Consider the following 14,682-nt stretch of genomic DNA (forward strand, 5'->3'; position numbering starts at 1 on the left):
CCACGTCGTACAATATTAGGTGTTGAGAAACTAGATCTTTAAAGACAGACATCAAGAATCTATTTCCACATGTCTGTCTTAAAATCTTTCTCAGCCTGAAAGTTTTGCAGGTGTGTAAGAGCATTCATAAGAACCCACAAAATATTTTTCATTCATTTCCTTGCAGGGTTTTTGGAAGAAAAACCATGGTTATTATGAAACTGCTTTACAACAAAGGCACAAACTAATGAAAAAATAATTCCAATATTTGATGGATACAACTAGCAACTTCCTTTATCTTTACTTTAGTTACAAAAATGATGCAGTCAAATGCAAACCTCTACCATCCTATAAAAAAAAAAAAATCAATGCATTGTAGCTTTGATTGCCTGCATATGTTGGTCTATCCTAAGGCTGTGCAGCTGTTGTGAACCGAGGAAAGAGAACAGGCTCCCTATCTGCACAATGCACCATCCAGGAGCAGTCTGGCTCTCCACAAGAAAGCCATTTAATCTCCAGTAGTCTGCATGTGATCAATCTCCCGGCACAGTGTTACTGCAGCGCGGGCCATTCCTCATCATTTAGAGAGAGGTATTGACCAGGGCAGGACAGCCTCCGTAGTGCATTTGTGTGTGTTGTGAGCCAACGGGGAAAAAATGAACAAAACTGTCCAGTGTATACAACACATCCTGTGTCTATTTCTCTATTGTGCGCATGTACATGTACTGCATGTATGCTTTTGAAGAATGAAGGCCGAAAACAGCACATATAGGTTTACAGTCAGTTGCTTGGATTGCTTATTGACGTCTTGCGGGCTGATACAGCTGGCAATATTCTCCACTTATCATCAATACATCCTTAGTTAGATATTCCTGCTTAGTGGCTTAGATAAAAAAAACAGGCACCAAGGACGAGCACAGCATTGTTAATAAGCATCAAATGCAATTGCCTTAGCACGGTGACGCAAAGAAGAGACAAGGCCAAGGCTGAAACTGTTCTTGGATGGGTAGCATAATTTTAGACATGTCAAGTTGAAGGTTCAGGGTGATCAATCGTTTAACTGGATACTAGCCGCAGTCATATATTAGTGTGAACAGATGACAACGTGGACAGTTGATCTGTCAATAAACTGTTAGACTCTTTTCCTGCACAAGCATCTAGGAAGCCTCGGGGGTATGAGACAGGCATGACAAGTAGAGACAAGGTCTCACTACGTCTTATTTGTGTGGGTCATTTAGCCTATCTGCTTGACAGAGAAAATGTATAGACGGGCACATTTCAGTTTTCAAGTGTCAGAGAAATTGCACCAGAATGATTTGTGAAATGAAAGGAGAGCGCCTTGACAAATAAATTAACTGACTGGATTTTGTGTTCCTGTCCCCGCACTTATCGTGAGGTTATTCAGGCGTCAGCTCCACGGACTTCATCCCCCACACTGCCTTGGGGCCATGTCAGATTTACAGTTATCCATGACGGGCTCTTATCAGGGATTTGGAGCGGGACTTTGCAGAGTCATCTAGAATATTGGCTGTATCGCTTTTATCCCCGCTCAGAGAAACAGCAAGAGGCCAAGGTTGGGATATCACGAGTCACACGAGGAGAAACTTTCAGATGAATTCAATCACACACACACGCACACATTCCTGACATCTCCTGCTGGGATCATTGGGTAGAAATGCCCTGTCATATCAGAGTATGTAGACAGCGAGCTGACTGCAGTGGCTTCTGGGACACCACGCTACATTAGAGCAGCAGTCACAGCTGGTACCACAGCTGCAAAATCTTATCTGTTTTTACAATTACACTTCCTTTAAAAATATTATTCAGGAGCCACCAGGTTACTTAACAGTTACTTTGTACCCATCATGCATGTATAGTTTTTTGAGCATGTAAATTAGGACCCCATTTGCATATATTGCTGCAGAGTTGGTTGTGTTTTTTGCAGAGCTTTTACTCACACTGAACCCTTAAAGTGGAGTCAATAATCACATTAAAGGCACTTGAATCAAGTCAAGCACTCCACAAATTTACTGTAAGATAGTGCATCCACTGGGTTAAGTGTAAGAAATAGTGAAGCTCCCATTCTTGCATTTGAGCCGAGTGCAGTTTTGTTTTCCACTGCAGCATGTTCACTCATCCCTGCAGGCTGTGTTTAAGAGCCATTATTCCAGCTAACAGACCGGTCAGCAGGCCTTGGATGTGTTTAGTGATGTGTATTCTCTCATGACATTTGGAGTGCATAAATGGACAAAGTGTTCATGTGGCGTTTTATTTTTTGTCTCTGTATGGGACAGCCGAGGCTGCGATGACGCAGAGTCGCAGCTGTGAGCAATTCATACAGTAATCAGGGCTATTGTCTGTTTATGTCTTGGCAGTGAGTCTGGGGCAAAAGGCAGCACACACTGGGTGCCTGCCGACCATTCCCATGATGATACACTGCACTCAACCTCTGACCAGGTGACACTGATTGATGGGAAGGTAGTCCCAACAGTGCTCACCCCCTCTACATGCTGAGCCATTGACAAAACCTCTAAAATCAGAATAGAAGGGATGTACTCACCATATCCCCATTGAGTTAACCAAGGGTATGTAAACCTCACTACTCTTTATACCATTCAGAGGTGAGATGTCAGAAATGTGGATGATTAAAACTGTTCCTTAATGTGTGATGTGTAATGATTTAGTTGATGATCTTGGTGTGACTGTTAGAGCTAATATAGTTTACTAGGTCCATAAGCTTTAATCAATCACCAGACATGAATCTCATCGATATAACTGGACATATAAGGCATATACTACTTATACTACCTACTTTTGCTTCAAAGGTTAAAAAAAAGAAAGAAGTGGTAGACATCTTCTCTGGTCAAATGGAAGGATGCTGACAATGAAGTTGCACACTAATTAGCACCAGAGGTCTTACAAAATAGATAAGTTAAGGCCGAACCTCCAGGAAGTGCACTGAGATGTGGTAAGAATTGCTGGTCACGAAAGAAACACAAAAGGAACTAGTCTAACCAACATTCATGGTAACGGTCAACGTTTACAGCACAGCTCAATAAGTCCCTCAATAAGTCCCCACATACTGTCCCAAAGTATTGCGTTCGGATTAATGTAGCATTATGTGGTTGAGGGGGACATGCTTCACATATTCCAGTTGTAAATGTAGCCATCCCAGAATGTCAGCAATGTGCAGACTGGTCCTCTTTATCTAGTTAATTAATGTGAAGTCCATTTATAACATGAATCAACCTGAGTGTTCTTAAGTGTTCTGGTAGTTGATTTAATAAGACATCCTTCTTCTTTTATTCACCTGTCACCAAAACCCCAAAACGAGGTAAGAAACCGAACTCTAGCTCACAAAATCATGGTCCGAACTGAACCATTTAGAGAACCATCACACCCCTACCTATTATCTTTAAACCCTCAACCCAGAGCAGACATGCCAAGGCATGTGATGGTCATGCGTTATGACTATAACAATTGTTGGTGTGGTCATGCGCAAAAAACCCACATCACCACTCTGAGCACAAAGCCACCAAAGCAGAATTAACGACTTTTACTGAAATAGTATCAGTTCTACCGCACCTGGGAAAGCCCCACCGTCTTCACAGTCATCACAGTCATCACAGTCCAATGAAAATTATAAATCTGTGTGAATTTCAGGAGAAATAATGATTTGTCATATTTTGATGCATCGGGTTGATGGCCATCTGGATCAGGCTATGTTCATGTTTTTTCTTGCCATAAGCTATAAGCAATGAGCTATAAAGGGACCGTGGAAAGTCTCCATTATCACTTGTATCCAAGAATGTCCTTCCTAATCCCACAAAGCTCCATCCAACTTGGTACACTTCCTTTCAGTTTTGTTCAGATCCAAGTGGCCACTTCATGAGTCCTCATTCTTCTGAACCGATCTGGATGATGTCATTTTGACATACAACTGTCCTCCGTGAACCCAAACAGTGTGCACTTTGAGCAAATTGTTTAGAATGAAAACAGGCAAGTTTGTGAAGACTGAGGGGACTGTTGTCTGATCAAGGCCAAGATCTAAAGAGGTACAGTGGTTTATTCGGCTGACCGGCTACAATTGCCGCTTCACCCTCAACTTTCCACAGAGAAAATTGCCTTGATTGATCTCTGCTGAGAGTCTGGTTCAGTCCAGTGGACAGAGCAGTGCCAACAGGTCTGTGAGAGGATCCACAGGGGAATTTGTCTAAATTTTCTCTTTGTTTAGACTTCAGATTCATACACTGGACACAGAGCTGCAGGAAAGATAGCGTGTGATGAGTTGGTCTTACTGTAAAAACATACATTGCTTCACTGGAGAAGACATCTGAATGGTAAAACACACCGGCATCGTGATATGTGTCAAAACCCACGCACCCATTGTTTCCTATGTAAGCCCACCCACAGGCGATGTCTTGATGTGCGTCTTTGTGGGTTGATGCGCATCAGCTAGTCAGGAAATCCCACTGTCCTTTCTCTCAGCGTGTTGTTTCCCTAAATTAACCACCTTTGTGCATGTTCCTTTCTATCCTGTATACCTGCACAAGGTATTTAACTATTGAAGAATTGTCATTATCTATTAATCAGTTTTTTTTTTATTATTTAATGATGTTGTGCACAAAGTAGAGCTGCCTCTCTGAAGTTACCACAGTCCAAAATGGTGTCTTATCATCGTTTTTTTGTCCTAGAGCAGCCACAAAAAAGTATTTACTCAAGTGACTCAGAAATCTAATCGAGGAAAGAAGTCGCTGTCAAATATGCTGACAGATTTACTTGATAAAGGCTGACTGATCTAAATTGTCATAGATTCACTTTATGTTGATCTAATCCATTTATCCTTTCAGCAAAACTTCTAAACACCTTTTTCTGTATGTATTATTCTTGATCCCCTATTCTCTCGCTCTTAACAATGTTTGACATTGTGTTGTGGTGTGCAGACCACCAGGTTCTGTACTTTGTTCTTACCCATATTTAACATTCTTCAGTGTGGCTTACAGCCTGCTACAAACTGGTAATTGGGTTTGCGAGCAGACAGAGACCCCAGTTAAAGAGTCCCTGTCTTATCTGATTAAAGTCTGGGTCATTATGGGCTGATCTCCAGCAGAAAGGCTGGAACGGGCCTGCTCAAGTCTGACTGGGCCGGGTTGGATCAAGAAGGAGACAATTGGAGTTTGATGGATTGACCCTGACAGCTTGTCCCTGTCAGAAACCTGCTCGGAGTCCCTGCGAGTGAATCTCACGCAGTGCCAGCACGGCCTTGGTCAGCCCGCTGCACAATTGCAGCGAGGTGAGAAGACATTCTGTGCAGAGCGCCCGGAGTAAAAACCTTCATTTGCAGCAGCAGAGCATGCACAGTCCGAGATGTGGGTCAAACACGACCTGTGTATGAAAACCTCATACATTTGTGCAACGAAAATCCCAAACCAACATCAGCAATCTACCCCAATTGATATCCAATTCTTTGGAGCATGATTGTTCATTAAAACAATGAGCAGTGCCAAGCGTGGCACAAAGAATGAGGGAATAAGAGACAAATGCAGCCTCCACACCTTTGGGAAACTCATTAGTCCAGGTAATACGGGCCCAAGCAGACCCCACATTAAATAATTGTAGGATTTCAGAGTAGTACAAACTCTGGGAATCCCATCTGGACATTGGGAGGGAAAATCAATTGAATAGCTGCTTTATCCAGGGTCCCTGGAGGGCTAATCAAGCCCTCATAGCTGATCCCTCACCCATAACTATTCAAGGTTGTGGAGTCAAATTCCCTTCTCTTCCCGAGATCCTACAGAAACAATAAGAGTATTCCCATCTGATACAAAAGCCCCAAAAACAATTCATTAGAAGAGTAATCCAAACAAAAGTTCTGTGTTTCTAACTTTCTTTTCCTCTCCGAGATGTTTTAAAATATCTGGTTGGGCTTAATAAGAACTACCTATAAATGACTTTGACCTGGGGAAGGTAAGAAGCCAGAGGTGGTCATTTGAAGTTAATTTAATAGCTGTCCAGCTGCTCCATCTCTTTCATCCCCAGCACATGAAGACAAATATCCCAAACCTTTGAACCGGAAAACAATCACCCACCAGGGACTTTATCAGCCAATTAATCTCATTTTACCACCGCATTTCATCTTTAACAGACACTGAAGCTCCATCTTATTCATTTGTCAGAGACTAGTACTGTGGAGAATGATAGAGTAAGGTAGGAAAATTAATTAAAAATGTTAAGGCAACACAATTTAATAAAATACAAAATTAGATAGCATTCACAACACTTGCAATGCCTACATTGACAAACGGCTCCGGTACTTTCTTGTACTTTCAAAGGAACAGATTTTTTTTTTTTAAATGTATTAAGACATTTAAAGAGCAACACAAACTTTGATTTCATGCAAATAACGTATCAACAGCATTTCCATCTGCCACCTGAAATGTTTTTTTTTCCTGCTCCAAAAAAAAAACAATGCACAGAGTGTTTATACATGTGGATTTAGGTGTACATATGTGTATGTGTTCTTTTTTAAAGGCCTGTTTGAGGATCAAGTCTTGGTTTTAATGTTTGGGTTACAATGAGCTTTAGGTTAGGGTAAAGGTAAGGTTGGGTATTTAGATGTGATGGTTGAGGTTAGAATAAGGGTCAGGGGAATTCATTATGTTAATGAGGGGCCTCACTAAGATAGAAGTGCAAGTATATGTGTGTGAGACAGAGAGAGAGGGGGGAGTTTGAAAGTGACAGTGTCCATGTCCCAGATTACAGGTTTAATGTGAGCTTGTCTGATCTTCCCCATGCCTCCATTTATAATCTTCCAGGCAGACAGAGAGGCCTTTCAAAGTGCCATTAAATAGCCAAACTGCCCTGTGACACTGCATCACCTTTGAACCCTCAGTTGGGAGGTAATATTGACTTTACTGCTATCGATATCTGACCAGAGGACCCAGAGGACCCACTTGATTGATCTGATGAGCTGTCCTGTCTGTGATCTATATGGAAATCTCCCACGGACCGAAGCTTACCACCACACAGGTACTCACACGTGCACACAAGCAGTCAATTACCTATTAAAGCCAGCTCAATAGTGTGCAGAAATCAAGTTTAATTCCATTGAATGAGTCTCTTATTTTGTAACTGTTTTGTTACCATATTGGGGGTCAGTTAAATGACTAAGGCCATCATATAGTGTTGGATGATCATTGTGACGACAAAATTGCTACACCAATCATATTTCATTGATCATTTTAAGCAGTCTTAAGGGCCTGATCAGGCTAATAGGTTAATTTCAGCGAGCTTAGCCTTGTCTGAAAACCTTTAATATGATTATTGTCTTGAATAATTAGCCACAGTGTCACATCAGGCATCTGTGTATTATCTACTGGCATTGACTTTTTTTTTTTTTTTTTTTTAGCTTGGGAGATATAACAAGATAGATAGATGTTTGCTCTTTATCAGCAGCTAGTGGTTTATGATTAAGTTTTCATTTGGTGAACTTTGACCTGCAAATTTGCCACATAAACCACCAGGTTTTGTCTGTGCTGATCTTTGAGAGAACGGAAAGCCAAAGAGTCCAAAATGGAGGAAGCCATTATAGCTTGTTAGCTATATTGTGCAATCCAGTTTTATTTAGCCTCCTCTGTCAGAGTATTTACTGCTCCACTAAAGAGGAATGGTTTGCAGACAGTTATGAGACAGGAGTCGATTTAAATAAACCGTATGAACTTATTGTACGGTTAGAGACTGGGCTAACAAGCAATCTAACTGGCAGACAGAAAGTCTGCTAGTTCAGAAATGTTTATATAATTTCACTGAGTCTTTATTGAGTGAAATGAAATACAATCCTGACACAGTACAGATACAGTACTCTACCGTCTTGCCCATTCACATACGTCACAGAACATCTTAAAGTTAGTTTCTTGGTTGTGCTTTTTGTTCTGTTTGGTAGCTGTACGGGTAAGTGCGTCTGTATTCTGTGTCACTGAGGATCTTCTCTGTGGATTGAAGCACATTATTCATCAATAAGTTGCCCTTCTGCTCTTTGTGTTTGTGTCTGTCTAATGGGTGTGCTTCCTTCAATATAAAACCTTTAGCTAAAGGTCAGTCCTTAAACCTCCAGACATGCCCACTCATGTCTGCAGTATAAACATACCCGGACGCACGAGAGGCATGAAACCCTGCGTGTCACAAGCACACACAAACACACACAAAGAAGCGTGTTCCTGAATGCAACCTCTGGATAGCAGGAACAAAAAAAAAGAATCTTGCATGATTTTACCTGCCAAGTGGCATTTTTATGCCAAGTAGCATTCAAGTATTAAACTAGTATGTGAATACAGAATGCAAAAAGGTGTTTCATAATGAATACGGTCTAAGGTGTCTCTTGTCTTCATAGTGTTTTAACTGACTACCTGAATCCCTATATGTATTCCTGTCATGAAAAGCTTCTACCTTCAATCTTTTTGCTCTCCATTTTCTCTTTTGACCTTTGCATTTGTTCACAATTGATGCTCAATTTGCTGGCATTTAGAGCCAAAATGAGTTTCGCAGTAACCCTTGGTGACCCAGTCACTGAGCAATTGGATCATTTGGTAGCTGTCACTCTCTCTAGATTGAGGTAGGTCTAGCTAATTTTAAGGAGTACAGTGTATATCTTTTCATTAATTCACACACTCTTCACCTGAGATGCAGGCAAAAAGAAAAAACTGCACTTATATTTAAATTGCTCAACAGCGCTCCTATTTTCTTTTACGAGTCATTCTCACAGTGATCATCTCTTGCAATTACCTGCCTATCATCTCCTTAAAGCATGAAACACACACACACACACACCTGCGAGATAGAATAAAGATATTTATGCTGCATTTCCTATGCAAGGTACAAAACAGTTCTGCTTAACTTGACTTGCTATTTTTTTTTCTATTGGCAAAAGTGGTTAATGTAACTTTTTTATTATTGGTAAAGGTACCAAGCAGAATGAGTCGATACTATAAGAAAGAGTCAAAAGAGTGCAGACTACTGATTGTCAGAGTGAGTTTTTTTTTTTTATTTCTAAATGGCAGTCCATAATCCTGTGTTTGGTAGCCAATGAACGGATACAGTGAGTGACATGTTGAAGATCATTTGTATGGCGCTTTAAAAGGTACCCAGACACTTTACATAAACAGCTAAAACAGCAAAGGCCAGTATAAGAAATAACAGTAAGAGCAATCTCTGTAAAAAAAAAAAAAAGTATATATGTTAAAACTACAAAATACTAAAAACAGAAACAACAAGAAGAAGGGAGAATAGTAGACTGGTGGGTTTTGTGGGTGGCTTTGAAAGAAGGGCGTGAGGGAGAATGACTAATGTGTTGGGGGAGCAAAGTCTGGGGCTCAAACTCGCGGCCCCTGTGAGTTTTATATGAATGGCACTTTACTGTGTTGTGTGTGGAAGGTCCCTTTTATTACTTTTTTTGGTAATTTTGTGTCTTTTTTTTAAAAATAATTTTGTCTTTTTTAAATAATTTTGTGTCTTTTTTGTTAATTCTGTGTCTTTTTAGTAATTTTGTGTCTTTTTTGGGTCATTTTGTGTCTTTTTTAAATGGTTTTGTGTCTTTTTTAGTAATTCTGTGTCTTTTTTTGGTCATTTTGTTTCTTTTTTAAGTAATTTAGTTTTTTCTGTCATTTTGTGTCTTTTTTGGTAATTCTGTGTATTTTTTGGTCATTTTGTGTCTTTTTTAAGTAATTTAGTGTTTTTTCAGTCATTTTGTGTCTTTTTGTGTAATTATGTGTCTTTATTTGGTCATTTTGATACTGCCTCCAGCGGCCCCCAGGTAATACCCCTAACCCCTGACCCCTGGTCTAGAGGGAGGAGGCAGTAATGAAGAAGACCCAGTCAACCCCAAGTCCAGGTCTCTGAATGCGTGAGAGGGGTGAAGAGGTTGGAGTCATAGAAGTGATGAGAGAAAAGGACCTGGTACCAAAATCGAGCCACGCAGAGCCGCGAGATGCAGTGGAAACATTGCAACAACAAATTTTCTGAGACACTGAGCTTCGTGTTTTCATTATCATAATGATAGCAATAACCAAGCATAGCATAGCACAGGCCAACAGTCACTGTGTTTTAACGTCTAGACTTTTAAAATTTTGGGAAGACAGAGGTTCATAAAAAAACTGCACCAAAATTATTAATTTATGTCCATGAAATTTACCAGAACCCTCCAAATTACATCAATGGCGGCGCCAGCCATTGATGGTCGGCGGCTGCCACTAAATGCAGACAACACTGGAACACACACAGATCCATAAAAACAGTCATTGAAGCCTGTTTACACACAGTGGGTGCATGCACAGGCTTCAGACATACATAGAAGGACAGGAGGAGTGTTAAATACCTGAGCCTCTCTTAGAGACCACCTTTACACTCTTGGACAGTGTGACGTACAGCAGGATCAGCAGAGGGCTGGGAGGTCTCATCTTCCCCCCGTCCTCTCAGCCTGAAGGTGAACAGACGCGGGTAGGGAGAAGGAGGGAAGGCAGGAGAGGGAGAGAAAGAGAGAGAAAGAGAGTAATCAGTCACTTGTACAAGAGATCAAGTACCTCCTTGTTGCTAGTAGACAAGAGTAAGTGTCAGTGCGGAGCGATGTTCTGTAACAGCCCAAACACTACAGCAAGCAAGCACACACACTATTGTACAAACCCCCCCCCCCCCCCCCCCCCCCCCCCTCAAACACACACACACACACACACACACACTGGAAAGGCACGTCAACATAGCATTTTACTCATTCCCCTTGGGGGTCTTTCTTGTAATGATTTCCTCTCATGATTGCAATTGAGACGGGTTATCATAGCAGGGATATATTTCATGAGAAACCATTCCCTAAGATGCTGACGAATCAATAAAGAAATAATTACATGTGTAAGAAACACCACTTTAAGTCGCCAGCTTCATTAAAAACAGTGGAGACCTTGAAGGAAATTTCAAATTATCACCTTGTGACTCGCAGAGATGCAGCAAATATCCCACCCATATCCCTTATCGACTCATATATCATATTAATTGATGGAGTTGACTCATTCTCCACTCCTCATCTTCTCTGAGTAAATGACATAATCTAACATGTAGTAATTACCCTCTAATAGCCGGCTCCTGAAATAGAGCCGGTGCTGCTGTATAAATTTGATGTTAAATAAAAAAAGAATATACTCATCAAAGTAACAGTTTATTAGCTCACAGTGCTAGCCGATGGCAATATCCTTCAAAATGAGCCATCATCCAACTGATATATGAGCTTTACAGACAAAACAGAACACAAATGAAGACATTAGATGGTGAAATTACTTACAGTTTGTAATTGGTAGACAAATTAAAGCAAAAGTTCAACATTTTTGGAGATAGGCTCATTTGTTTTCTGGCTTTTTCTGAGAGTAAGATGACAAGATTGATTGTTTGCTGAAGCTACAGCCAAAGGAAACAAAATCCACCTAGTAAATCTGAAGCGCAATCATTAACATAACTATTTTTTTATCAGGACCAGTACATTCCTGCATCTACTGGTTGTTTTTTATAGTTAATTTTTGTACAGATTCAACAAATTTGAGCTACACAATCTAAATTTGATCAAAATCACAATATGGACTATTGCAAAAGCTGTAATATGTGTGCATTGTATATATGTGTGAAAATACTATCATGATTAAAGTATTGTGGTGCTGCAGAGATGTCCCAGCATACAAATCATATTCTACAGACTCTACAGACAGAATAAATGATTCTTTTAATACAATTTGTGAATGAAAATTAGAATAATGATGCTAAAATGACCATTCCTTACAATACGGCCAATCATATTAAATACAATTTTAATGTCAGTCAGAATAATCACAATTACATCATTTTTTCCCCACATCTTGCAGATCTGAAACAAACCAGATGTAAATGTTCATTAGTGACTTTTACTGGGGCTGGTAGGCAGAATGTGTTGACAGAGCTGGGCCCTGTTTCCAGTCTTTGTGTTGAGCTGAGTGAGCTGGCTGCTGTCACTAAGTCAAAAATTTACAACACTGATGTGTGTGTAGTATTTTCTCTAGAGAGCAAAAAAGCATTTCTTTGAAAATGTCAATATTTTCCTTTCATTTTGGTACAGACCCATTGACTTGTTCCATTTAAAGCAGAGGCAGCAAAAAAGTTGCAGAAGGTGACAGTGGTGGCATTATCAGAGCCCTCAATCTACCAAAGCTGTCAGTCTGGGTAGTTGTGTGTCAGAGGTACCAGACAACCAAACAGAATACGTTGATTGGAGGAGAAGAGCAGATTCACCAACAGCCAGATCAGTGTTTGTGTCAGTCTAACTATAGGAAGAGGAGAACGCAACACACAGCGAATTAACCCAATGAACCAGAGAGGAGAAGACAAGGGCCCTACCCTTTGGAGACAGAAACTAACGGCGCAGAGAGCCGGAGCCAGGAGGGACCCTGGAGTCTGTGGCAAGTCACGTGCACCCCAGATTAGCATAGCTAATGAAAGGAGCCTCTCTCAGTGTGTGTGTTTACATGTTACAAGCAAGGCCCGCTCTGAAAAGGAGGCTTTTTCTCCTCCTCCATCACATTCTACGAGGAAACAACATTCAGTCGATAAACGCCGCTCTGCCAATAACATTTTGGCAAATGCCACAGCTGAAGGATTGGCTCCCCTTTGTTCGGCTAAAAGGCCTTTAAAAAGACTTGCCGATAAGCTGGTTGGTACTAATTGTGTGTCTGTAGCTGCAGTGGTAACCCCACGCTCGTTTATGGCACACAATTCACCAACCACAAACACTCCTGGAGGACCAAATACTGAAGAGGTCACTTCAGATTGCAATGCAATTCAGATAAGAGACCTTTACAGGAATGAGCACGATATCTCTCTTTAAACAGAGACACATCCAATGAGCATTGGTGCAATAATGTCCCACAACTGTAACAAGACTAAGAGTTTCAGCTCCCAAACACACAATGACAAAAGTCAAAAACTGGAATGTCAAGAACATAGCAGAAGAGCCGGAGAGAAAACCAGAAACTACATGACATTTAGTTCTCCATTGCTACGTTTTGAGAAACACCAGTTCACAATGTTATCCTCTGCTCTTTGTAAAATTCTTTTGAATGCATTGTGATAATTAACTAGCTTGCTGTTTTGACTGATACTGATGCCTGCATGTCAAAACTGTAAATCATAACATGTCGCTTAAACTCTTATTTAGTGTGAAAATCAAGCAAAATAGAGTTTTGTGTAGTTTTATCTGTTAAAAATCGTTTTAACGAAAGAGAAACATCAGTACAATGTCACAATTCTAATTAAGATCTTTTTATTTTGTGGCGTCCAGTTCAGATAAGCGCCATACTGTCTCACTGCAACAAACCCCAGTTTGATTCTGGCTGACAACCTTTGTTGTATGTCTTCCTCCCCTGCATTTCTTTCCCTACTCTCCAAAACTGCCCCCCAAAAACTGTCTTCATTCCAAGCTGCTGATACAAGTTGATTTACTTAACATAGCTGAATGATTGGCAGCTTGTGTTTCTTCAGCTGCAGGATGGAGAGCTGCCCCCTGTCACAGTCTGATTCAATAGAACAATGTCAGCGACACTCCTCTGTGTCCCAATCATGTCACGCCTTCACAAGCTCAGTGGGCTTCGGGTCCTGCCAGCCATGACATCACCAGCCTGCCATCCTCATTCACAGAGGGGCATTGTGCACTTTGTACGACCCCCAAAAAACAGCCAAACGCACCTCGTCCCCTCACTTCTCCTCCCCCTTCATTCTCACCACAAACTAGAAGAGCACTTGCAGCCCTGTGCAGGATGTGTTTTTTGATCCTGCTTCCTCAAATAGTCTGACCATGCAAAAAACAGCCCGTTCAACAGGGTTCAACAGTAAAATTCTAAGTTATTATAATTCCCCCCCTATTAATTTGCCTTCACTGACGCCTCTGTATCAGTTCTGTGTGGCACTGCAGCACGGGGGATGCTGAGAGGCTTCTAAAACAAAAAACAAACAAAATGATAATAAATTCAGATGGCGTTCTGTTTGAAACTGATAAAGGGAAAAGTTGCTCAAATGAACAAGACAGCACAGTAACTGCAGAGGTATAAAAAGAGTCACTCTCACTGGACTGCTTTGCCCTTTCTGTCTTTTTTGCGTTTCTGAGAAACACGATGGTGTCTTAAGGTAAACACCTGGATACAATCAAAATCACACTTCAACACATGCTCTTTGGTTAGTTATGCGTTTGCCGAATTGTAGGTATTGTGTGAATAGATTTTGACACATGGAGAAATCAAATTTTATTGGTACATTTGGTTAGAAAATTAGAGCTGCATTGTTATTTCAGTTGCTTTTTGAACAGTGGGTTCTGCTGACAGAGACAGTCAGAGCGAGACCGCGCTACCAGTGAACGGTTCATTACCTACTTTAATCTCCTTTTCACCTACTTTCACCATCTCCATCCTTCTGCTTATTGTTAGCTAAATCCCGAGGCCTGCAGTTTATTTTTGACTTGCTTGCTCCCACCTGCAGCAAAGTTAAACCCCCCACCCCCGTGAGATTTGTACTGTCCCATGGGATCCCAATGCATTCCTCTATGCCCTATTTTGCAATGTTAATGAACATGGAAAATAATCTGTATGTGTTTGTTTGGGTTCTGCCTTGGCCAGTGCTTCATCCCTTCACTGAGTTTCATGAAAGTCA

At 40.9% G+C, this 14,682-nt stretch overlaps 1 protein-coding gene across 5 annotated transcripts in view; it reads right to left on the reverse strand.

The window, feature by feature from the left end:
- Window positions 1-14,682, reverse strand: part of il1rapl1a (interleukin 1 receptor accessory protein-like 1a) — a 332,191-nt gene that overhangs the window by 165,440 nt on the left and 152,069 nt on the right. For all 5 annotated transcript variants that reach the window (XM_059342254.1, XM_059342258.1, XM_059342255.1 and 2 more), the window contains one exon: window positions 10,349-10,450. In XM_059342254.1, the coding sequence (XP_059198237.1) occupies window positions 10,349-10,430 (82 nt within the window). In that variant the 5' untranslated portion in view covers window positions 10,431-10,450. The remainder of the gene's footprint in view (window positions 1-10,348; window positions 10,451-14,682) is intronic.

This window comes from Centropristis striata, chromosome 10, assembly GCF_030273125.1.
Source record: "Centropristis striata isolate RG_2023a ecotype Rhode Island chromosome 10, C.striata_1.0, whole genome shotgun sequence".
Lineage (NCBI taxonomy): Eukaryota > Metazoa > Chordata > Actinopteri > Perciformes > Serranidae > Centropristis > Centropristis striata.